This window comes from Vipera ursinii, assembly GCF_947247035.1.
Source record: "Vipera ursinii genome assembly, chromosome: 3".
Classification (NCBI taxonomy): Eukaryota; Metazoa; Chordata; class Lepidosauria; order Squamata; family Viperidae; genus Vipera; species Vipera ursinii.
The window spans coordinates 63,839,332-63,864,184 of NC_139516.1; the positions used below are offsets into that span (position 1 = coordinate 63,839,332).

The 24,853-nt window shown below is 39.7% G+C and overlaps 1 protein-coding gene across 1 annotated transcript; it reads left to right on the plus strand.

Annotated features, from left to right (window-relative positions):
- Positions 1-954: 954 nt before the first annotated feature.
- CIMAP2 (ciliary microtubule associated protein 2) lies at positions 955-24,853 on the plus strand (the record flags this gene model as incomplete). Its single annotated transcript, XM_083360231.1, has 10 exons — positions 955-1,004; positions 5,045-5,132; positions 7,071-7,241; positions 8,442-8,564; positions 13,555-13,683; positions 14,060-14,203; positions 17,366-17,530; positions 17,891-18,019; positions 22,867-22,997; positions 24,582-24,853. The coding sequence occupies 10 exons, from the start codon at positions 955-957 to the stop codon at positions 24,634-24,636; spliced, it is 1,185 nt and encodes a 394-aa protein (XP_083216357.1). The 3' UTR covers positions 24,637-24,853.

The following is a 24,853-nucleotide window of genomic DNA, read 5'->3' on the forward strand; positions in this document are numbered from 1 at the left end:
CTTTCACTGCTTATGTGATCAAAGCACAGCTTTGGGACTGAGCAGTGTATAACTGAAGATGAATAATGCAATAGGGCAGGTTATGATTTCTTGCTCATTGTTTTTTCCAAACTGATTAATTCCCAGGTTTTTGTCTGATTTTGCATTTTGTGTGGGAGAATCCTTGATATTTGTGTTGCAAGGAGTGGCGGGGAAAACAATAACTCTGTTATCATACAGATAATCCTTGATTTATGGCCACAACTGAGCCCAAAATTTCTGTTGCTAAGTGAGACAGTTGCTAAGTGAGCTTTGCCCAGTGGTGGGGTTCAAATACCTGAACAAATGGTTCTATTATTGGATGTAGGCCTGGACCTCCAAGGCCTAAAATGGACTTCTGGAAGTGGCATCCACACACTTCCAGCGGGCCATTCTAGGAGGCCTCCTCCTCCGGGCCTCCGAGGACTAAACTGAACTTCCGGAAGCAGTGTGCATTCAGCTGGTTTTCCGAACTCAACAAAATTTAGCTACCAGTTCATTAGCATCAAGGCCAACTACACTAGCTGAGAATTATGAGAGTTGTGGACTAAGGCTGGGGATTAGCATGAGTGATATAAATCAAAGAAGGAACAATGGTGGTATGTGTCCTCCCTAAATATATCCATGCCATTTTTTCTGCTACTCTTTCTTTACTATTACTTTACAGTTCCCATGAAAGGCCAGCTGGGCAGGACCTAACCATCTCTTCAAAGCATAGTCCAAGACTGAGCTGGAATAGCTGCCAACAGCACTGACAAGTCTTTGTGAACATAGCCGGTTGCCCTGAAGACACACCTCTGTTAGGACCATGGAAACAGAAGCTCCAGCGTCCAGTGTTGCCATGGCAACAAAATTCCAGAGCCCTTTTATTTTACAGCTGCCAATCAGGAGAGGGATCCTTCTTTTTCTTTTCTTCTGGGCAGCAGAAGATGGAAGATGGAAGTGAAGGGCTTCACAGGTGCCCCTTTTGGGACTCAACAAGCTAGGTAAGGACAACTTCAGCAGGATTCCGGGCAGGTGCATTTGTGGATCTCTCTCTCCCGCTGTCTCTTCACACACACACACACACACACACATGCCAAATGTTGAATTTATTCTTCCCTGGTGCGAAGTTGCCAATTATCACACAAGGCAGAAAATTGTTTATTTGGTACAGATAGTCCTCAATTTACAGCCATTCATTTAATGACCATTCAAAGTTACACGACACTGAAAAAAGGGACTTATGACTGGTTTTCACAGTTACAACCGTTGCAGCATCCCCATGGTCATGTGATCAAAATTCAGATGCTAGGTAACTGGCTCTTATTTATGATGGTTGCAGTGCCCCGGAGTCATGTGATTATCTTTTGTGACCTTCTGACAACCAAAGTCAATGGGGAAGCCAGATTCAGTTAACAACCGTGTTAAAAACTTAACAACTGCATTGATTCACTTAACAACTGTGGCAAAAAACTCTTCCCTACCACTACTAACTGGAACCATACCTGTAGAAGAATAGAGAAACATGAAAGAGTGTGTTTGCCTTTCCTAGCTTTTGGAATAGGTCAGAAGGATACTGTGATCAATGGCCAAGAAAAGAGATCACTAGTGCCAGGTTGCATTCCCCTATCCCCGTCCTACCAGAAATAATCAATAAGTGGGATTAACGCCACTTTTGTGGTGAACCTGGATCTGAAGCTCAACAAAAACAGGCTCAGATAATCTATTTCCTCCAGTACCATCTGCAGCATCAATCCAACAGGTTTCTTCACAAGTTTTCTCCAAAAGTGGAAGAGAGAAATGGAATGGAATGGAATGGAATGGGATAGGATAGGATAGGATGGGATGGGATGGGATGGGATGGGATGGGATGGGACGGGACGGGACGGGACGGGACAAGACAGAACAGAACAGAACAGAATAGAACAGAATAGAATAGAATATGTGAGGATGCATTAAATGTTTTTGTTGTTAATTTGCTTGAAAATTGAAATTTGTTTCATATTTTCCACGAAAGAGATATAAAACAAGATGGATTGATGACATCACCTAGTATTGCAGGCCCAATTGTCAAAAGAAAGCTCAGGACCGAATTGGTGTGTGTGTGTGTGTGTGGGTGTGTGTGTATACACATACACACACACACATCATAGTACACACACACATCATAATGTTAATCCTATAAAATAGTAATAATTGCATCACATGCTGTTTTCATTTAGAGTTTCTGGGCACTATGGACAATACTTCTTCTTTGTGATAGCCCTTCAAGTATTGGAGATGATAATAGAAAAATATCAACATTTAATTGCTCTTGTCAGCAAAGGCATAAGCCTGACTATGGAGTCTTATCAGTGCTTGGTCAGAATCGCTCCATATTTTACAACAATGGTGCTCTCTGCATCTCTTTGCTTTGTTCATTCCCTGGCACCTCTTGGAAAACCACAGTATGCCCTTGGTTCGTAAGAGGCCATTCAGGTATAATTTCCACATTCTGAAAGTGATTAAGGCTTTAAGCGAGCTGCCTCCCCAAAGGCCATGAAACCTGTTTGTTTTACCCCTGGAACCTCAGGTTGAGAGGCAAAGCACAAGTGAGAGAACACTGGCTCTGTTGAGTGAACTTTTGTTGTTATTGTTACTCTTATTTTCTCAGAGAAATCCCACAGAGTTCCACGTGTGGAAATTACACCCCACACACGTGAGCTGCGTTCACTACCAATCCTATAAATGCCCTCCTCCACACATAAATGTGATCCTGAGTGGTGACAGGGGGAGGACACCGATAAAAACCTGTGGCCCAGTTAAGCCAAGTTGTTATATTCATTGACCATATCTCAAAGGGAATAGAGCTAGCACACTGGCCTACTAAGAAGTGATAACTAATAACAAGGTCACTAGGTTGCTTTATCAGAAACATTTCAATATCATGCAACTTTGTTTGCCTTTATTTTTCTTGTCATTGTAAAGTACTAGGCCAAAGGTATATAAGCTGTTTACTTTTGCTCAAGGCTGCTCAGTTAATTAATTAGGGAGTTACCACAAAGAAGAGGGAGCCAACCTATTCTCCAAAGCACCTGAAGGCAGGACAAGAAGCAATGGGTGGAAACTAGTCAAGGAGAATACCAGCCTAGAACTGAGGAGAAATTTCCTGACAGTGAGAATAACTAACCAGTGGAACAACCTGCCTCCAGAAGTGGTGAATACTCCAACACTGGAAGTTTTTAAGAAGAGACTGGAGAGCCATTTGTCTGAAATGGTACAAGTTCTCCCTCTTGAGCAGGGGGCTGGACTAAAAGACCTCCAAGGTCCCTTCCATCTCTCTTTATTCTATACTATACTGTAATTAATTAAGGTTGCAGAGCTGAGCTTGTTAACCTGTGGTTAGCACCTTTTAGGGAAGCGCTGTGTTGCAAGAACAATTGCTTAGGAAGAGATAGCTTGTGGAGATAGGTTGTTTGAGCAATCTTTCCCCTCTCCAGGGAAAGAAAATGAGAGAAATGGGGGGGAAATGCAAAAACAAACAAACAAAACTCCCAATTAGGCAATCAGGCACAGGACACCCATTAGGTCTTAGATTTTCAAGGTTTACCAGAAAGATGATAAAGCAGCTTAAATACAGTGTCTCAAAATGGAAAAAAATGTCATATTTTTTCAAGCTGTTTATTTAAAATAGTTTTCCTATTCCTTGGCTTTCAAAATCACACAGCCTAGAATATGTTACAGACTTAATTAAGTGGTCTTCCTCAGCTCAATATCGTTATTTGTCTTTGCCTATACAGCTCATCACCACAAGCCAGATGGTCAATTGCTTCTCACATGTTTCATGCTGATGAAACTTCCTGTATGAACTCTTGGATTTTAATATAGATTTTAACGTAAATTACTAAATTACTAGGAATGATATCTGATGTAATGTGAAAGAATTGCCACTTCTGCAATGTCATGGTATTCCTTTCTCTCTTTCTTGCTGCGGCCCCATGTCTATACATTCTCAGATCTGCTGTGTAGGTTTCTTGCTGCTCTAGAGCAGATTTGAAATAAGCATGTGGAAAAAAGAGAGGACTCAATTCTGTCAAGTAGAGGTAATTAGATAAAGCCCAGTGTTCAAATTCTGTAGATCAGAATCACCTCATGAGCAGCCACATATAGGAATATTAGAATTTACACATAGTAGACTTCTAAAATTGTTCTGGGTCAGGTACAGAAGCCCCTGGACAACAAGTTGCACCACTAACCATTGGCAATGCTGGTTGGGATGATTAACAGCACACAGGTTCTTCATCCCATCCTAATTCTGGAGTGTCCTCCTATAACAAAACTTTTGTACTCACCTCAAGTGACCAGTTAGAAGTTTACTACATCCTGCTTCTTTATTTTGTCACCGTGACTGGCTATTTTTTTTTTTTTGCTAAAATGTTACTAAAGGCAAAATAAAAATATTTTCATCTTTGGGATGTTATTTGTAATATATTCCACACAAGAATGGCAGCTGTCATAGGCCGCTCCACGTGGCCGCACTGACAGCTGTCATAGAGAAGACGCGCACGCGCGGTAACAACCTCGAGCTGTCAAAGGCCGCTCCACGTGGCCGCACTGACAGCTGTCAAAAGCTGCGCACGCGCAGTAGCAACCACGAGCTGTCAAAACGGCAGCAGCCGCGAGCTGTCAAAGTTGCGCACGCGCAGACACCTCAGCCACTGACAGCCGCTAGCTGTCAAAATGCCGACGAGGCTTACCCGAGTGCCCAGCTGAAATGGCAGCCAGCTGACAGGATTCCCCAGCTCAGAGGCGCATGCACTATCACTGGGGAAACGTCAAAAGCTGCCAGCTGACTATTGGGCATGACCCCTCGGCGGGAAAACACCCGTCCCTGATTTGTTAATCTGTTTGACAGTTGCCTATATAAAGGCTGTTTGTACCTTTCTGCCCATCCGGGCTGAGTCAATAAACCTTTGAGCTGAAGCCGTCGTCTCACTCGTCATTGCCTGAGCTAATTCATTATTCTTCTGACCGTGTGTTCTGAATGTGTTTTTTTCTTGGTTAGATTTGACGTATCAGCCATTTATCCTAATTGCAAGAAGCCCAGTACTTACCTCCAGGCCCCATACTGTAAGAGCGTCTGTTCAGAATTGGTGAGTATATTTCTTAATGTATCTCACATCCACAAAGTAAAACTATTTTTCACAGTTTCCTATTTATGAGGTTGAACAAGAAAATACATTTTTTTACAATCAAAAAGATCTTTTTGAAACCTAAAACATATACAGTAGTTTGAACCCACTTCCTGTATAATTTCTTGGGACTTTCTGTTTCACAGAAATGTTGGGCTAAAAGATGTGGGAAACCTATAAAAATCAGCATCACTACTCTCCAAAGTGCCATGAATTCTGATGTCCTTTTTAAAATTTCCTGGCATAGTGTTGTGCGCAAAGACTTCATCCCTAGCCCAGAAAGTCTTCTCTACAATATTTTGCCTTTCTGCTTCTTCCATTGGCATACATTTTTTTCCCCATTTTGAATTTCCAAAAATGTAGGAACATGATCACTATGTTGGAATATAACGGATGCAGCCATGCCTTGGCTGGTGTTTTACAGAATTACACAGAGAAGGCAGAATGAACGTACCAGCTAACAACTGGAGACATATGTCTGGTTAGGTCAGGGGTAGGCAACCTCAGCTCTTTTATGACTCATGGACTTCAACTCTCAGCTGGCTCAGGAATTCTGGGAGTCCATGAGTCATAAAAGTGCCGAGGTTGCCTACCCCTGGGTTAGGTTATAATATGCTTGGGTTTTGCTTAATGTCAGCCATTCAAAGACTAGACTAGACTAGAAACCAAAGTAACGCATACCCTCTTTCCCCAAAAATAAGACCCAACCGGAAAATAAGCCTTAACATGATTTTTTTTCAGGATGTTTGTAATATAAGCCCTACCCAAAAAGGATTGTCAGCCAGACAGATGCATATGGTACCGTATTTCCCCCAAAATGAGACCTAACTGGAAAATAACCCCCTTTGGAGCAAAAATTAATATAAGACCCAGTCTTATTTCCAGGGAAATACAGGTACTTATAATACTTTTATTACAAGGTTGTAGTAGAAAGTCTGAAGCAGTAGGCGTGAGCTTAAATGGACTCCAGAAGATGGTAGAGGACAGGAAGGCCTGGAGGAACGTTGTCCGTGGGGTCGCGATGGGTCGGACACGACTTTGCAGCTAACAACTACAAGTAGCAAGTCTGAATAGGCTTCTCCTCTCCCTTTTTTTAATCTTTGGGAGCTATAATGGAGGTCTTGCCTAAGATGATTTCTCTGGTTGCAATTTTGATCGGGACTTAAAATTTCTTTTATCAGACAATTGTTTTGGTTTCAGCATTTCCTCCTATTCATCAAGGCTATTCCCTCTGCCCATTATTCTTAGTGTGATATGAAATGTATCCTTTATGGTTAAAAATCCTAGCTTCCTTCTGGAACTCTGGGTTAGAGTCAACATAGGTGGGGCCTGCAGAGGAGGAACAGATAATACATATACGTTTATGTATTTCCATCTAGTGTAAATTACATACTCGTATCATTACTGCAATGAATCATAATGCATATGTTGTCATTTTGACATCATCACGGTTTTTAATAGCTATTGCTTCTCAACCTTTTGGCTAAAATCAAGGGTAATTTATTATCCTTGGTAACTTGTTTATAGGTAAATAAATAGTTATTGCATTTACTGCCCAAGGTAATTTATTTATTTGAACAGATGCTATGAATTCATACACCACATTAAGCCAAAAACGAACAGTCCACCTCATGATTTAGCACTTTGTTTGAACCAGGCAATAGTGTATCAAAGACAATACAAGACCGATTATAGATGTTATGAACTCTGATTTCTATTACCTTTGAATACTAGCCATTCTGGCTAGCTTAATGGGAACAGTAGTCAACAAAATCTGGATGGCACACAGTTGTGGAAAGCTGACTTATAGCACTTTGTACCTGATCTAGTTCCGGTTAGTCTATTTTTCAAGCTGTATCTATGAATGAGAGAACAATATTAACTTCATACTTCCTTTAGTGTCGAAAATTAGGACCGGGCACCTATGTGACTGACAATGGAAGCTTCAGCAATACTGCCTTACAGAAGAGGGCATCAAGTTCTAGCTGGGCAAAATCTCAGGAAGCGGCTAGACTCACTCAAATGCCACATTTTAAATTTAAAGAAATATGCCAGCAGGAGAAAGCTCGGGTGAGTGGATACTGTTCAGGTCTATGGCACTGAATGCTGAGAATGCATTTGTTCAATCCATGCATTCATTGAAACAATAAAATGTCAAAGTGAGCAAGGTAACAAAATTGTTTGTTGTGGCCCCAGTTTGTAAATTCCTCATAAATGCTTCATTTTTCAGGCTCCAGCTAACTGATATTAAGTCTACCCGGTCTGTCTGCAAATGTCCGATTGGCCACTAGATACAGAAAAGGATTCTTGAAAATTCATTCCTTTATTATCAGCTAGTAAAAACTAACAGACCCGGTAGACTTGTAGTATAGTATGGTTCTCGTACATTTACTTGAATATAACTAGAAATATCTTTGGAACTCTAGAGCTTGATTTATCAGACAGGTGAAGCATGAAGGGGGCTATCCATTTTAATAGAACTTAATTCCAAGGTTTTGGTTTTTTTTAGAACTACATCAAGTCTTCCCCTTTTAGGACTATCACATTGTCACCCAGCAATGTCCCTCACAGCAACACTAGAATTCAAAACAATGAATTCCATCCATCTGTCCATCCATCCCATTTCTTTGTAACAGTATTCTCTTAGGTGGGCCACTCAACAATGGCAAATGTTAAGTTAAAGACTCTCAGAAGGTAACTGTCACAATGCTGTGCAATTATTCCCAGAGACATACAAGTGTTATGAATAACTTTATTACTTTCCTCCAACATCTTTGAGACCTTTGCTCAAAATCTTCTAATTTATATAAACTTCTGCATTATATGAAATTATCCATGATCTGCATCCTTGGCTAGAGACAGTTTTTGATATTTCTTTACTTTCATTTCGTGGGCATTCCAATTTCTGCATGTTGGATATAATCCCAACAACACATAAACACAATCTAATATTTCTTTAATCCACAGATCCCTGGCAAACACATTCACTTTTCAGTTGATCATTTGGGCATTGAGGAACATGTTATTATAGAGGAGAGGATACAAGATTCAACACTCACCCTAACCAAAATTCCCTATTGTTATTAGGAATGAGAAAACAATAGTTATGTGCAAGAATGCTAGGGTTCAAAAATACATTTAAATGCAATATGTATATGTGTATCTCTCTCGTCCTCTCTCCCTCAAGTCTTTCTAACAGTTGATAATGGGCAATTCAAGAGATATGCATCCATTTTCTCAACTATATTCTCATGTTTATTTTTCTCCAAGAAAAGAAAACTGGGACCTGGGACTTATAATCACACAGATTTTCTGCAGCTCATGGAAAGACGTCCACACAGTATTAGAGGAATTTGTGATACTGGAGCAGTAAGATTTAAAGACCGCATGAGGGTATGACTTAGTTGTTATCTTTGCTGGAACTAATAATTTGAAGAACATTTTAAAAAAAGAAACTAAAAGTTAGACTGGCTTCTAGGTTGTTGAATTATCACTCATCATTATTAGGATAGAATGATTCATATATTCTATTACCCTTAGCACAGCCATCTGATTAAGGTGTATGTAGTTCAGTACATTTGAATGATGCTTAGTTGGATAAATCAGCACTACAGTTTCTTTATGAAACATAATCATTGAGAAAGAAATAGTCCTGGACATTGCTAATTAAAATATGGAGAGATGGTATGAGATGTAGAATAGTTCATTATAATTGGGGGGGGGGGAATCTGGGATCATAAGTGAAGAACAGCAATTTCCAGGAAAATCAACCAACCAAACAGAACAAAACAACCCAAAATTCATGTTTATAAGGTATTATAATTTGTTGAATATGTATCTTTTTCATTGGTTTTTGCTGTGGCACAGGTCTAAAAATAAATTATTTTAAAGCCAGTTGAAGATTATTTTATTTCCATAAGGGAACTTTGCATCTATAAAATCAGCATTGTGGAGTAGTGAGATTCTATACATCTCAACATCAGATTACTGGCTATATTTACGGGATATATTTCTTCATGTCATTTGGACCAGGTTTTACACAATTAATCTTAGTTTTTGAGTTTACACTGCAGACTGAACCAAAAACAAGCTGGGTTCACACAACATAGTTGATTAAAATGCATCTAGGTACGAACCATATAAACCCAGCCACATCCAACAACGTAGAAGACCATGCGTTGGGAAAGTTTGCCAGAACTCTCCAGTACAACAGAAAGAGAGGAAGCAGAATTCAGATGCGTTACTGTAATGTAAGAATATGGATGTTGAGTATTGGAAGCTGAATTTGATCTTTTTCCTTTGACCAGTATCTCTTTTGATCAATGTGTTTTGCTGAATCAAAAAGTTTTTCCATATATTCATGACTGTTGCTGTAGGTATAAGAAGTAAATCGAGTAAAGTATCTTTTATGTGAGGCTTTTGCCTTTCCATGTTTCTTGAAAATCTTTTTCTCTTTCTTCTTTTTTGCTTCTCTTATGACTTCCTTTCTCTCTGATGTTTTCAACATGTCTACAATCCATTTTATCCAATCTGTTTTTTTGTCCTCAGATTTATTTTGTAATCTTAAGGAATGAGTTGTCCTGCCTTCAGGTGCTCTAGAAAATTAATCGCAGTATACTATATATCTCCTCCTGAGAGGTATTTATGTTTTCTTGGCGTGTTCTGTCTACATGCCTCTGATCTATGATGGCCAAAAGTTGAAGTTTTTCTTCTTATCTGCAAATAGCTTTGGAGGGCCAGTTAAATGGATATTTGTAATCCAAAGAGTTCCAAAAAGATATTTTTCCCCTAAAGTTTGTAATTCTCTCATTGTCTGCAGACCAGATTGTTGTTGTTTTTTTGTCCCAGTTGTTCTTTATTGTTAAAGCTTTGAAGGTCACAAACACAGATTAGCTTTTCCCAGGTTTGGCAAGTTCTCTATGGAAATCTTAGCTGTCATAATCTTCATCCACCACTAGGTATCAACATCTATTTAGTTTTCAATATGAACAATGGTCTTTAAAATGAGATTCTTAACTATTCAATCTTAAACTTGTCCAAAGTTAAATTTTAGCTTTCAGGTTTATAAATTTATTTCACTACCATATATAAATTTTAATTCGCCATTTCCATTAGTATATGGATGGGACAGAAGTCCCCCTCTTTCACTTACGGAGGTATTTTGTTTCTTGGGGATCTTTTCCAAGAAATTAAGTGTAGGATAGAAAAGGGAATATCAGATTCCTCACCCAGTTTCAAGCAAGCTGTTTACTATAGTGCTGGTTAGTTCTTTTGGACTCCGGTTGCAAGTAGCTTGGGCTGATCAGTGAAATACAGCCTTTCTCCTGTCAGGTTAGAAGGCTTTCCCCAAGATGAACGGAACGACCACCATCATTCCAGAGTCGCCGGGGCACCTTTCTTTCTTCTCTGCCTCTCTGGGGCGGTTTGGACCCATTAGGTCTCCAGGCAGGACAAAAGTTAGCCACGGGGGTCTGCAAGCCTGCAACCAGTCGCTACCACGCAGGACCGGAAGTCCGATCTTGGATTATTTTTTAATCACTTTCTTGCCACTCCACCTACATAGAAATAATTTCAGCGCAGAGTTCATTTAGGTGCCAACCTAATTCAGTAGTTATCTATTCATCTTGTTTACAGTTGGATAATGCATGTTATTCTGGCTTGAAAATATAAAAAGTTTTAGTCTACTCTCCATGTTGTTGTCTATAAGTACTGTATATTATCTAGCTGTTGTTACATGGTATACTGTACCAGAAATAAGCCAATTACATTTCAGTGTAGAGTGTTATGCAATCCAGCATAATCCTGCAATGATGCAAACTGGCAACACTTGTGTAAAGATAGCCTGATATAAAACCTGCTCTTATGCATATGTGTCTTAACATCGCCATAAATGTATGAGACACATAGTTATGTCCTGGTGTGTATTTTTCATTTGTCTTCCTTTCCTCTTGACATCAAGCCATGACTCTGATGCCTTTGGTGCTCCCCAGCCAGCTTTATGTTTAAAACAAGCTTGCCAGATCCTTGACTAATTCATTTGTTCAGATTAAGTAACCCTGATAAGGGAGACCTAAGATTGGCATTTGGATTACGGATTGTCCATTTCTGTCAAAATAATCTGAAATCCATACCATTTTTGTGAAATCTCTGCGGGCAAATCTCTATCCTTCAGCATGTGTTGAAGAAAAAGAAAGAACAACTTTGAAGGAAAAGATACATCTTTTATTCTTGATGCTTTTAGAAGCTAATGCCAGGTAAACAACTTGCTTATTCAGGAATGGAATTACATTTCTTCCTCAGAGAAATGTTGGCAACTGATGGTAACTAACTGATTGAGGTCGGTAACTGCAACGCAAGAGTGAGTCATGGTGGCTTAGTAGGTGAAAATCAGTTTTGTATTACTACCATTCTACTCTCTAGAAAAATAATCAGATATCTAATATAAGTATAACAGCAGTATTTTGCATGTTGCTTTAATACCATTATCTTTCATTTTACTAGGATATAGTTATCTGACTTTTTAATGGTTTTCCAGGGAAGATTTTAATATTTATTTATGGTTAGCCTTTCCTTGTCTGGCATTACTAGCTGTAATATGATAATCCAGCACACAATTAAGGAAAGCTGTGCCTCATTAATATATTCCAAAAAAATACTTTAATACCAGGAAAGTCTTGCAGGCAAGGGCTGGGGCAAAAAAATCAAGATGGCAACTATGGACACACAATCTCAGTGCTGCCCCTGATATGGTGCATATGCAACACACACAAAAAGAGGTAAGATTTTGATTTCAGGTTATGGCTGCCATCTTGAGTTTTCTTTTACTTTCTATCCCATCCTTCTGCACATCACTGTCATCAATGCGGCAAAACTGATGCATGTGATATTAATTTTATTATACTATATTTATGAGCCCAGAATGTGAAGTGCATACATTACTGAAAGGAAATCAGTATTTAGCATTCTTTTTTCTACTTAAAAGGGCTTGAACTGTTTATTATGCAGGAAAATCTAATATATAATCTTCAGACTGATGCTTATCTAAGCACCAATGGATGAAGCTAATAAGTTTCTCCATTGCTTGGCTTTATGTGCTTGTCATTGCAACATAACAAACAGATAGCCAAGAAATAAGCAAATTTCCTATTCTGACAAAGTCTCTATTTATACAGCATGTTTAAGAAGACAAAGAGCAGGATAAATATATTTTGTAAACACCACAGCTCAGTTAGCAATGGGGTTGGTGAGGAATGCTCCTAACATCAAATAGCCCTGGGTATATTTTTGGTTAAACTATGTTTCCCTGGTGAGTAACTATAAAACTGATTTAACTCTTGGATAGTTATCAAACCTCTTTCAGACAGTCCTCTGAGAAAAACTGTTGAAGCTATAAAATGGCAAGAAAAAAAAACAGCCTTCTTTAACGCAGAATTCACCTCCAAGACCTGGCAGTGTAGAAAACCTCTGCCAAGTAGTAGTTGTTGTAGTTGTATTACAATAGTAGCAATTTAACCCAAACTTTGCTATCACTTTCTGCTTGATCGATAAGAAAGGGGCTATTGATATAATGAAATGTGGCTTGTATTCCCCTGCCATAAGGGTTCAAAGGATATAGACAGACCTAAAAGAGGTAGTAATTCAGGTAATACCCCCAAATCTGGGTTAGCCAAGAAACATTTGGAGTTATTATATTGTGCGAAAGGCCATAGAGACATACAATGAGAAAGAGTTTTGGTGGATATCTAGCACACCCTTTGTTGAGAATTCCAGCAATACCATATAGCCCTTGAATTAAGAATTTCAGACAACTATTTCCTGAGTTCTTGTCTTGCAGCATGAATAGCAATTTTTATTAGGAAGTTTCTTTGAACTGTTAAAAATTATCTTTTGTAAATCAGTAATCTTTCAGCCACAAGTCCTGTCCAGGAGAGCACCAGAAAACAAGCCTGTTTCTGCTTCTGCATGCCTGACCTTTATTTGTTTGAAAAGTCTTTCTCCAAAATAAATATATCAATCTCTTTCAACCATTCTAACATAGACGTCAGCATGGTGGTGGTGGGGAAATCTACCTAAAGAATAGCTGCTAATGTCATATACATCCCATTAGGTTATATTAAAATAAATAATGATGATCAACCTTGGATATATATAAAAAAGACCTGAAGGATATAGGGCAAAATCTGTGTATACCACTCAGTAAACAAATACAGCTGTCCTTGTTTGCAAGGAATTGTGACCTTAGCACCTAAGCTGAATTCTGGAATTAGGGAATTGTTCAGATAAGATATTTGTTATTTTCTTGCGATATTTATTATCCTCTCTGTCTCTGTCTCTGTCTCTCTCTCTCCCTCCCTCCCTCCCTCATATTTCCTGGTACTCTTAGGAATGTTATCCTGGCCCTGGTACCTATGGAAATCCATATGTCAAACTAGAAGAAAGGGAAAAAACCCCAGTGACTGACATAGGTATAATGGACAGTAAAACACCTAAACAATCCACTTTCATCCATACGGCAAGTATATCATCTCATTTCCCACCTCCCTGTTGTGTTTGGCAGGGGTTTTCACCATTGCTCCCCTAGAAACAACAGCTCAACAATTTACTTGTTGGATATGGACTATGAACTTTTCCCCTTCTACAGCTCTCTATGGTTCAACTATGCTCTGGCAACATTTTTTTTTTGGCTACATCCCCCTGAAGTCATCTCACTTCAGTCCACGAATGGAACAAACATAAATCCTCTGAAGCTATGTAATCAAGTCCTGGACCTCCAGATAGAGCACAACTACTGCTAGATAGGGATCAATATTCACCAGCCTAAATGTGCCACACTATGCAGCTGTTTTCACGTGTGTCTTCCTGAATCTTTCTCTCCTCTTTGACTTTAGGGAAGCGGTTTGGGACCTGGTACTTACAATATCAAAAATGGCGTGGATGAGATGTTGAAACGAGTGATCAGTATTCGAGGTCCCTATGAAACCTTCACTGGTGACAGATCAAAGCCTATGGTTTCTGGACATTTTGCTGGTGATGTATGTGTTCTCCCTTTCTTGCTTGCAAGAGTACTCCATAGTTTGGTTAGTAATATGTAGACTTCCCCAACTGAATGATCATCAGATTTCTTGAACTATAGCTTTGATTCATTATAGCCATTATAGCCATTCATCACATTGGCTATGAATGATCGAAGCTGTAGTTAAAACATTTGGGAAGACCCCAAATTGGGGAAAGCTGTCATTTGACTGAGACAACTTCAACAGAGGAGTGAATTCTTTCTCCCAGTCACTTTCCTTAAAAACAATCTAAGATAGGGTTGTCCAACTTTAAAGACTTGTGGACTTTTACTGTCAGAATTCCCCCAGCCGACAGGTTCTATGACTTTAGGAATAATAGAATTAAGAAATTTTCTGGTTGGGAATTTTCTAAAAAAAAAAGGTGATGAATGCTGTAATATTATAATAGGAGCAAATAATAAGAGTCACGTTACATTTTGCAATCCTGTATTAGATTGGCATTCTGTGACTCCTAGATTCAGTTCTTTAAGAAAGTTTAGACTTGGAAAACTAAATATTTCAGTGAAAATGTCACACTGACAGGAAGACAGTGTTGAATTTAAGATCATTTTCAAAAAAAGAAAGATTAGACAACAGCACGTTGAATAATGGGGTTATTACTGCTCTAGCAGGGTGCTAAAACCTGAACGACAGCCGACAAATGTGGTAAAGCGGCAAAAAAAGAAGCCACTTGTGAAATCCTTACCACCATGCTTGCACCAAGCTAGGCTGCTTTAAAAAAACCCCAACTAACTGGACATTCCTTCAGTGTTTAATTTGTTCTGGTCTCTGGTCTTTGACTGTAATAAACTTACTGATTCGATCACAGGCTTAGCACTCTTCCAGAGCAGTAGTAAATACATATTCAAGAGAAGCACAAGCAAAAGCTGAATTCCTCATGGAGTTAACCAGATCACACACATGTCTTTCAGCTATTTGGTCCAAGTCAGCTTCCGAGCTTGGGGTAATTCTATGATAGGTTATTCATTTTCCTGAGAGCTGGTGATATTAAGAGCTGGTGGGGAACAGGCTTCCTGGCATAGGAAATGACTATATCATCCTCTGGCTGCAACCAAAACAGAATAAATTACTGATAAAGGAGAATATTTCTAGCTCAGAGTTGAAATGAGGGTTCCTTGGTGCTCTCTGAGCTCGGCTATTTTCTTGCAGTGTTTCATTATTTTCATCAGACTCTAAATAGTTTGAGAAATGAAACATTTGTAAGAAAACAACCAAGCTCAGAGAGCACCAAGGACTTCTCCCACTGACAAATTAGAAATGGCAATTGAAAAAACCTTTTCTGGGTAGTAAAGCACATTAGCTGAGTCATGGGGAAAATCCTGTAGACAGCAGTGGAAATAGATCCATAATAGGACAGCTGTTATTAATATTTCTCACATTCTAGAATGAGAACAAAATACACAGCACTGTAGATTATATGAAGCCATTAGATGGCAGAAAATTAACAGATAGCAAAAAAACAACAACAAAACACCTAGCAGTGTTTTCATCTCTGATACTTAGTTTACATCAGTGGGCTTTGGTAGACGTTGTCAATTGTCTTGATTTTGCACTTGTTCAATTGGCCTAATTCCAACTTAATTTGAAATAATTCTAAATATATGAAAAGCTTTGCTCCTATAAACAGGTTATCTGAACTCGGGAACCATGGATTCTACAAAAACTGCTATTATATATCATAGATTAATGTATTTGATTATGTGCCATTAAGTCGAAATCGACTCTTATGACCACACAGATAAATTTTCTCCATGGAGATCGATCCCTAATTTGGTCCTTCAGGTGCCCTCATTGCCACCATAACTGAATCCATCCACCTTGTTGCTGGTCATCTTTTTTTTTCTTCAATTTTTTCCAGCATTAGAGCCTTCTGTAGAGAGTTAGGTCTTTACATAATATATCCAAAGCAGGATAATTGAAGCCTCATCATTTGTGACTAGTGAGAATTTTCTTACAGGATTCAGATTTCTTACAGATTACAGATTATTATATTTTCCCATAGTAGATACATTCATTTGAAATAAATTCTTTGATTTTCTGCAGTTCTGTCTTAGATTAATTGTTCACAGGTTTCTGTATGTATGCACACATATACTGGTAGTTCTCGACTTATAACTATTCCCAGCTGGCTTCCAACAAGGAAAGTCAAAAGTTTAAGTGGGGTTCATCTAATGTAGTGGTGGCGAACCTATGGCATGGGTGCCAGAGGCGGCAGAGTCCTCTCTGTGGGCACCCGCACCATGCCCTGGAGGTAGCAACTGTCCCTCTGCAACCAGCCATGTGCTAATTTGCCGAGGTCCCACATGGCTGAATGCATCCCGGCACTGCTGGTTTCCCTCCCCCTGATCCCGTCCCTCCTGGCCTCGTATGCTCTCCTTTTCCCAGGCATGACCCACTGCATCACCTCCTCAGCTGTTGGCCGACCATCCATCTTGGAGGCGGCTTCTTTAAACTGCTGGCAATGGGCTGTGGAGCCCCGGAGTGTGCCTGTCAAGGGACCAGCAGGTTGTGCCTACTGACGGACACCGTTGGGCCCCATGTGCTCGCTGGCCTCTGTGTGCGGGGGCCAATGGTGTCAGGCAGCAGCTGGTCCAGCCCTTGCCTTGCCCCATGGTAATAGCACCCCCACCCTGCCTCACCTCACCCCACAGGATGAGTCTCCTGCCTACTGCCCCACCTGCCAGAGACCTCCTGGAGCTCCACCAACCCTGCCCACCCCCCCACAGGTGTCCCTCCCCACGAGCAACATTGAGGTGACCACACCCACCTTGGCCACACCCACCCAATCTTCCATGACCACCACAGCCACACCCACCCAGTGGGCTGCGCCCACCTGGCACTCAGCAATAAATAAGTAGGTTTTGGGTTGCAGTTTGGGCACTCGGTCTCTAAAAGGTTTGCCACCACTGATCTAATGACTGTATGATTCATTTAATGACCACTGTGATTTGTTTAACAACCATGGCAAATAAGATCCTAAGTGACTCACTTAGCAACCTCCTTGTTTAGCAATGGAAATTCTGGTCCCAATTGTGGTTGTAAAACTAGGGTGATCTATATGGTACATTCTACCACTTTCCACTTCTAAAGCAGTATTTTGTTCTTATTCAATCACGGCAGAGAAAAACCTCTGAGTTGTCTGGTTGCAATATCAAATCCTTCCTGGATGAACTGGAGACAAAGGAGAAAAAGAAACACGGTGTTTTTAGTACATTTTCACGGGATCCTGATTGCCCAACTGAACGGATCTTCTGGTCCAAAATTGGCATGTTTCCATGTGAACAAGTAGGTGACTTTGCTTCTTCAGCAATAAGCTGGCACTGATTTTCTTCTGCCAATACATTAACAAAGCAGATAGGAACAGAATGAAGTACAATTGGTTATTTTTTTTAAAGAACATATTTTACATATTTTAAAGAACATACGTATCAAAATAGTTTCTCTAAGCAAAAAACATTAAAGGACATCCAGAATTATATTTACCTAGGCAGCTGTGCAAAGAAGAAAAATGGGGGGGGGGGAGGGGGGACTGGCAAGCAAATCTTCTCCGGGATGTATTTCTGTAATGAGTGTTTAATCAGGATGATGAACATATAGTAAGATCAGTCAATAACAGAAAATAATTGCCTGTTTCTTTTTCCCCAGTATCAAACAGGACCAGGCTCCTATGACATAAAGCCCACTAAGAGAACAGAATATAAAAATCAACCACCGTTCTGGATTGGTGCAAAAAGATTTGACCGAAGAGCATACCGCCTCTGTTTTGGAAATACGGTAAGGGAGAAACTTGATTATAACTCCTTTTCTCATTGCAGCCTTGATACTGTGTCCAGGACACCCAGTATCTATGGAGCTTCTCAATCATCCAGGTCATACAGGTAGTCCTCGACTTACAACGGTTCATTTAGTGACTGTTCAAAGTTACAACAGTACTGAAAAAAATGACATGACCCATTTTTTACACTTATGGACCTCTCCATGGTAAATCTGCTCAAAATTAAAACCCTTGGCAACTGACTCCTATTTATGACGTTTGCAGTTCCCGGAATCACGTGATCACCTTTTGTGACCTTCTGACAAGCAAAGTCAATGGGGAAAGCCAGATTCACTTAACAACCATGTTAGTAACTTAACAAATGCGGTGGCTCACTACAAGTGGGGCAAGAAAAGTGGTCAAATGGGGCAAAACTCACTTAAGAAATGTCCTACTTAGCAACATAGATTTTGGGCTCAGTTGTGGTCATAAGTCAAGGACTACCTGTAGTTGTCCCAAAGGTGCTTTTTCCAAAAGGCAACTGACCTTTCTTGGGTATTTTTTGCCTTTGAAAACGTTTCGCTTCTCATCCAAGAAGCTTCTTCAGCTTTTCAGTTCAGAATAGAAGAAGCTTCTTGGATGAGAAGCGAAACGTTTTCAAAGGGAACCCCCCCCCAAAGAAGTCCATTTGCCTTCTGAAAAAGACAGCCAGTAAGACCCAGTCAGCAGGGAAGGGAGCAGGGACTAGAAAGACAAAGACAGATGACTGTCACAACGGGGTTTATCGTGCATTGCAAAAGAGATGGGGCTTGCAAGACATGGTTACAACCATCATCTTGACTTTTGAGATGCCACCCTCTCTGCAGATGTCCCTGGGAGAGAAACTGGGTTCAAAACCACGCTTTAATAAAGCTTGTTCTGCCACTATCTCTTAGGAGATAAAACCACATATGGATCAGTTTCTTCAATGAAGGAGATCATTCCAAGGTGCTCTAATAACTTGGGGCCTGTTCGTAGTGCCATTAATTTCACTTTGTAGGTCATACGTAAGAGATAGGGGTGGGAGGGAAGAACATTGCCTTCCATTTCTGTCCGTCTATCTGTCTGTCTATCTGTCTATCTATCTGTCTATCTATCTGTCTATCTATCATCTATCTATCTATCTATCTATCTATCTATCTATCTATCTATCTATCTATCTATATCTATCATCTATCCTATCTATCCTATCTATCCTATCTATACCATATTGCTTTCTCTCTGTCACACACACATCTATCATTTATCCATCCATCCATCTGCTTCCTTTCTAAACATTTTGAAGTATAGCTTTTCTCCCCTACCAGCATGGCCCAGTGGTGTCTGGGAATCATGTAATCCAAGCCATCTAGAGGCCTCAGGAGGAATATTGTCTCTTCCCCAGAAGGCCACATTCTCTCAAGCAAAACCTGCAGGGCATTTCAGGCCAACAGTAAATGGTATTGAAGCACTCTTTATTTGCTTATACACAAACACACACACACACAGTTATTGGAATGTATGTATTTACTGAACTGGCCTATGGCAACGGCAACATGAGTAGATGATGACTAAATTGCTTTTCTCCTAGTATATATGAATTTTTATTTATTTCTCTCAACCCCTTTGTAATATTTAGCCTAAATCAGAGACAGGCAACTTTATAGCTTTCAGAATAACTTTAATTTTAGTTGCCTTAATGTTGTGCTATTGGCCATACTGAAATTGTTATTCATGGGAACTGAAGTCCAAAGAATTAGTCTCCAGTAGTTCAACTGCTCCTTCCTCTGTATTGGATTTAAGACAATTTCTTAGCAGCCTCAGAGTGTGATATTTGCTTTGTCCTTCAGTTCAATGTTTTTAAAATTCTGGTGTGCCAAAGGGTGATGCTAGTGATATATTTGTTTATGCTTTTTCTTTTACCATTTGCATTCATCTGAGTTACTGTGGTGATGTTAGAAGCACTCAAGTAGCTAGGAAAAGCTTCATTTAAAAAAAGTCTCACTTCCCCACTGATCTGGGTTCATCAGCGGTTTAGGTTCAAGGCAGGTGGAGCTGGCAAAATAGAGTTCTGGTTTCCATATGAAAACCCCGGACAAGGCTTAAGAAAGTTGCTGCCTGCCTACACAAAGATTCAGGCTAGATGTGCTAAGCGGCTGCAACAGGCTTCCTCTGATTTAGTGCATTGTCTGCATATATGGTGTGCTACAGGAAATAATGTAATTTGTGCCACGATTTCTCCTCAGAGGTATAGCTAAATAGCAAAGCTTACTCTGGCAATAATATATGTACAAGCTGAGTTCTATCACTTGAGTTGTGATAGAAAAAAACTAAAGAACTGCTGCGTTCAGGGTAAACAGTGTTGAACAGATGTGCTTAAAACACATGTGGTTAAAGTAATTGTGAAGTGGGTCTTGGATGAAATGCCTATAGCTCAGGGGTGTCAAACTGCCATATCAAAACCGCACCCACCCCATTGCCGGCAATGGGGAAAAAGCTCCAATACGTCGTGCAACGTCATGTGATGTCGCGAGTTTGACATGTCTGCTATAGGTGATCTATAGTAGCTTAACTGCTCTATTCTCCAGAGACAGAATAATCAAATCTATCATTCTTTGACATAAAGCCAAGATATGGTGATTATAAGGGGCCTCTGTTTAATTACACATTTAGTCTCCCTGTTCTCTTTAAGAGCCAGCAGGTGTCCATACAATATTCTCAATGTAAATATAGACTTACGCTGCATATTTCTTGGATAGCGAAAGTGATTATTTATTTATTTATTTATTTAATTTTATTTTTATACCACCTTTCTCCCGAAGGACTCAGGGCCGTGTACAGGGCAATACAATAAAATAAAATATATAAAAATTAAAAAAATATTAAATACAACGGCCCAATTCAATAAATTAATACAAAGCATTAAAATACCACTAAACCCATCAGACCAGGCCGGCTTGGTCACGTCAGAAGGAGCGAAGGTTGGGAGCCGTCCAGAGCTCCACCGGTAAACGGTTCCAAAGGTCTGGCGCGCCCACAGAGAACGCCCTCCCCCTGGGGGCCGCCAGTCGACACTTTTTGACCGACGGCACCCTAAGGAGGCCCTCTCTGTGGGAGCGCACTGGACAAAGGGAAGTTGATGCCAGCAGCAGGTGCTCCCGTAAGTAACCCGGACCCATGCCATTTAGGGCTTTATAGGTCGTAACCAGCACCTTGAATCTTACCCGGAGGGCAACCGGAAGCCAATGCAGCTCACGGAGTAGAGGTGTTACATGGGAGTATCGGGAAGCCGCCACCACCTCGCGCGGCTGCATTCTGCACCAGCTGGAGCCTCCGAGTAGTCCTCAAGGGCAGCCCCATGTAGAGAGCATTGCAGTAGTCCAAACGGGAGGTCACGAGTGCATGAGTGACTGTGCGCAAGGCATCCCGGTCTAGATAGGGCCACAACTGACGCACCAGGCGAACCTGGGCGAAGGCCCCCCTAGTCACAGCTCCTATATGATCATCCAAGGACAGCTGTGAATCTAGGAGGGCACCCAAGTTGCGAGCCCTATCTTAACAAGCAAGTAGTGGAGCACATAACATCAGACATATTACCAGAAGACAAAACCACAAAACTGTGTCTCACTTACTTTGGCCATGTCATGTGGGTGAATTCAATGGAGAAAGCGATTATATTTGGAAGATTTAGCAGTAAAAGAAAACCAGGCCATCAAAGAACATGGGGGCTGGACACCATCAAAGCTGACACAAAACAGAACATACTCAAAGAAATAGTGCAAGATTGTGAGATGGGGAGAGACCTGGCACATCGAATTGCCAAGAGATGAACTCAACTGACTGGACATCATCATCTTCACCATCATCATTGTCATCAAATATAGATTTTGATCAGATAAAATAGTACGTCTCTTCCAACATTCTTTCCACAAAAACCAACTAGCTTCTATTATACAAATTAGAACAAACAGGCAGTAATCCTATATTCTTCAAGGATATGGATATAAGATGTAGAATCTTTTGTTTAAGTTTAAGGGATTGGTCAAAGTTAAGATTTATACTGATATCAAGAGCATTTGAGACACAGCATGTATTCATTTATTTATTGAATTACTGCTTCCCTCTTCCATTTGTGTAACCAATTCATGGGAATTCAGTTAGAGGTTCCACCAAATTTGGTTTTAGTAATTTTATCTATAAATACAGTATATTGTCAAGGTAATAGAATGCATAAATGGAATAAATGAGGGTATATTATCATACTACAGACATCAGTTGGAGAGCTGTCATCAGTTTCAACACAGACCATCCAACTGAACATTCAGTACAAATTGCACTCCCAACATGGCATGGCTGTAGACATAGCAAGAATGACACATGATTGTGAACAACTTCTGCAGTACCTCTGCAATAGATGAAAGGCAATTTGTACTGAAGGACACAAAATCCTTCATCCTAAGCAAATTTTTATTCTGGTGGAGCTCAGCTGCTCAGGACCTCATAGAGTAAGGGAGTACTTATGACCCTGTGAAAATCATGGTGTGGTAAGAAGGATACAATTTTTTATTGTTTTCAAATCTTGTCTTGTTGCTTCCTCAGCTTTCTTTTATGCTGTTGAGTGCTGTCTTAGCCACCTCCTTTCTTTGGTGGTCATTCCAAGATAATCCTCCAAATAGCTTAATTCCATACCTAGCCCCTAGGATTCTTCCTCCTTCTCCTTCAACTTTACAGGGAAATCTATGTGGGCTTTTTGACATCAATATGGGAGCAATTTGCCATGGCATTACTTTGAAGTGGGCAACCAGGAAGATTTAAGCACTCACTATACCCCCAATTCTCTATTATACAGAATCCTGTCGGGGTTGGCCGCTATGATACCACAAAGCATGAGAAATATCCAAAGAAGTTGAGATACCGTTCCCTTTATATGAATGAAACACAACGTTATCTTAGTAACTTGGAAAAGGACAAGTGTTTACAGTAAGTGAAGCATAATTAAGAATGGCAAATCATTTTTTTAAATCCCCCAACTTCCATCAGGCTTGGAATTTTGATTTTTAATTTGCATGCCTGACCTTGTTTATCTAGTTGTTCTGTATGTAGTTTAATTTCACACTTACTTTCTAAAATAAAATGTATCCATTTGTTTGGAATATTTAGCCTGATTCCCATTGGTACATAGGGTCTCATAAAATCTTGTCCTGCAGATGGAATTGGATTCATGAAACAGAAAACAACAGGGTTTAACAGGACAATGTTTAGAGTGAAGATGTTATTATATTTTTAGTTTATTACCATTACCCTCTCTATTTTGCTCTGCTTCTAAATTCACTCAACTCAGTTTCTAAAATTCATGCCATAATTGGAAATTTCAGTGTTCCAATTTTCGGCATCTTTGTATCTCTCCCCACGTTCGTCATCAATATAGTTCTGTAAAGAAAAGAGCACAACACCTTAATGTGATCTTTTATGTTAATTGTGATTATATCAATACTACCTTTTGCAGGTTTATTCATACACTTTACTCTGCATATTTGCAAAACTGGCATATGTACACATACACAAGCAGAAAACAGTTGTGTCACCATTGTACGTTTACGTACTTAAGTGTTGGCAGAGTTGTGCAGAAGACAAAGATAAAATGGTAGCAAACTGCATGCATCCTGCTGTGTTCTCTATTTTTAAATGAATGAATCAGTAAACTCCTAATGCTTGTAAAATTTAAGGATGCAAGAGAGAAGTTTAGCTGAGAATCGAGAAACAGCATATCCAGAATTACCTGTAGAGCTAGATTCTACGAAGATAATATGAAAAATGGCTCCAGGATAGGAAACTCTTAGCCATTCCTTAGACAATCACCCATCCAATGATAAAATGATAAAATTGAATGTTGACATCTACACTGACTTGGAAGATCATTAAAGATAGATCTAACCTAGAACTAAGGAGACATTTTTTGACAGTGGAAACAATTAATCAGTGGAATGGTATGGGTGCTCCATCACAGGAGGGTTTCAAGGTGAGATTGGACAGCCATTTGCCCAGAATGTCATAGGCTTCAGCAGGAGGTTGGAATAGAAGACCTCCAAGGACCCTTCTAACTCTATTACTATTATTAAGAACAATGTATGAGTTTTTAAGTATCCCTATATCATCAAAATTCAAAAATTAGATATGAAAAACTAAGCAGATGTAAGAGAATGGTTGTGACAGTTCTCTTTCTACTGTTGCCTTGCATCCAATCTTTCTTCTTTTTGTGATAAGTCTAGCCATCCTATATATTGAGCAAATTCATAGCTCTGTTCACCTGTAAATCCCTTAAGTAGCTTAGGAGAGGTCATTAAGTTTGTTGGGATGCTTACCTTCAGCTCTAAGTTCTTCAGAGGAAGAGAAACCCATGGTTTTTCAGTTGTTCCTTAATTAGAGCTTCCAACAGTCTTTAATCAGTATGTCCAATTGTTAGGGATGCTAATTCACTGATATCTGGATGAACATACAATCTCAACCTTGGCTTTGATAAAGGATTGAACATGTAAAAAATTTATTGGATTTTTTTTTCCACAGGGAGAGGATCACTCCTGTTAATAAAGGTCGCTGGAGCAACCCAAAATCAACCTAAGAAATTGTTGCATCTGGGAAAAAAATCTTAAGTAATCATGTATGAGCTGCATGCCTACATAGCTTTAGTTTGGCCAGGCTAACTAAAGATGCACTGAGGAATTTCTTATTCTCATCCAATACACTCTTGGAAATTTGGGTACCCACTTTCACCTTTTTTTTAAAAAAAAAATCAAGGTATTTGTTAGAATTTTATAATTGTAGGTTTCTCTTCTAAA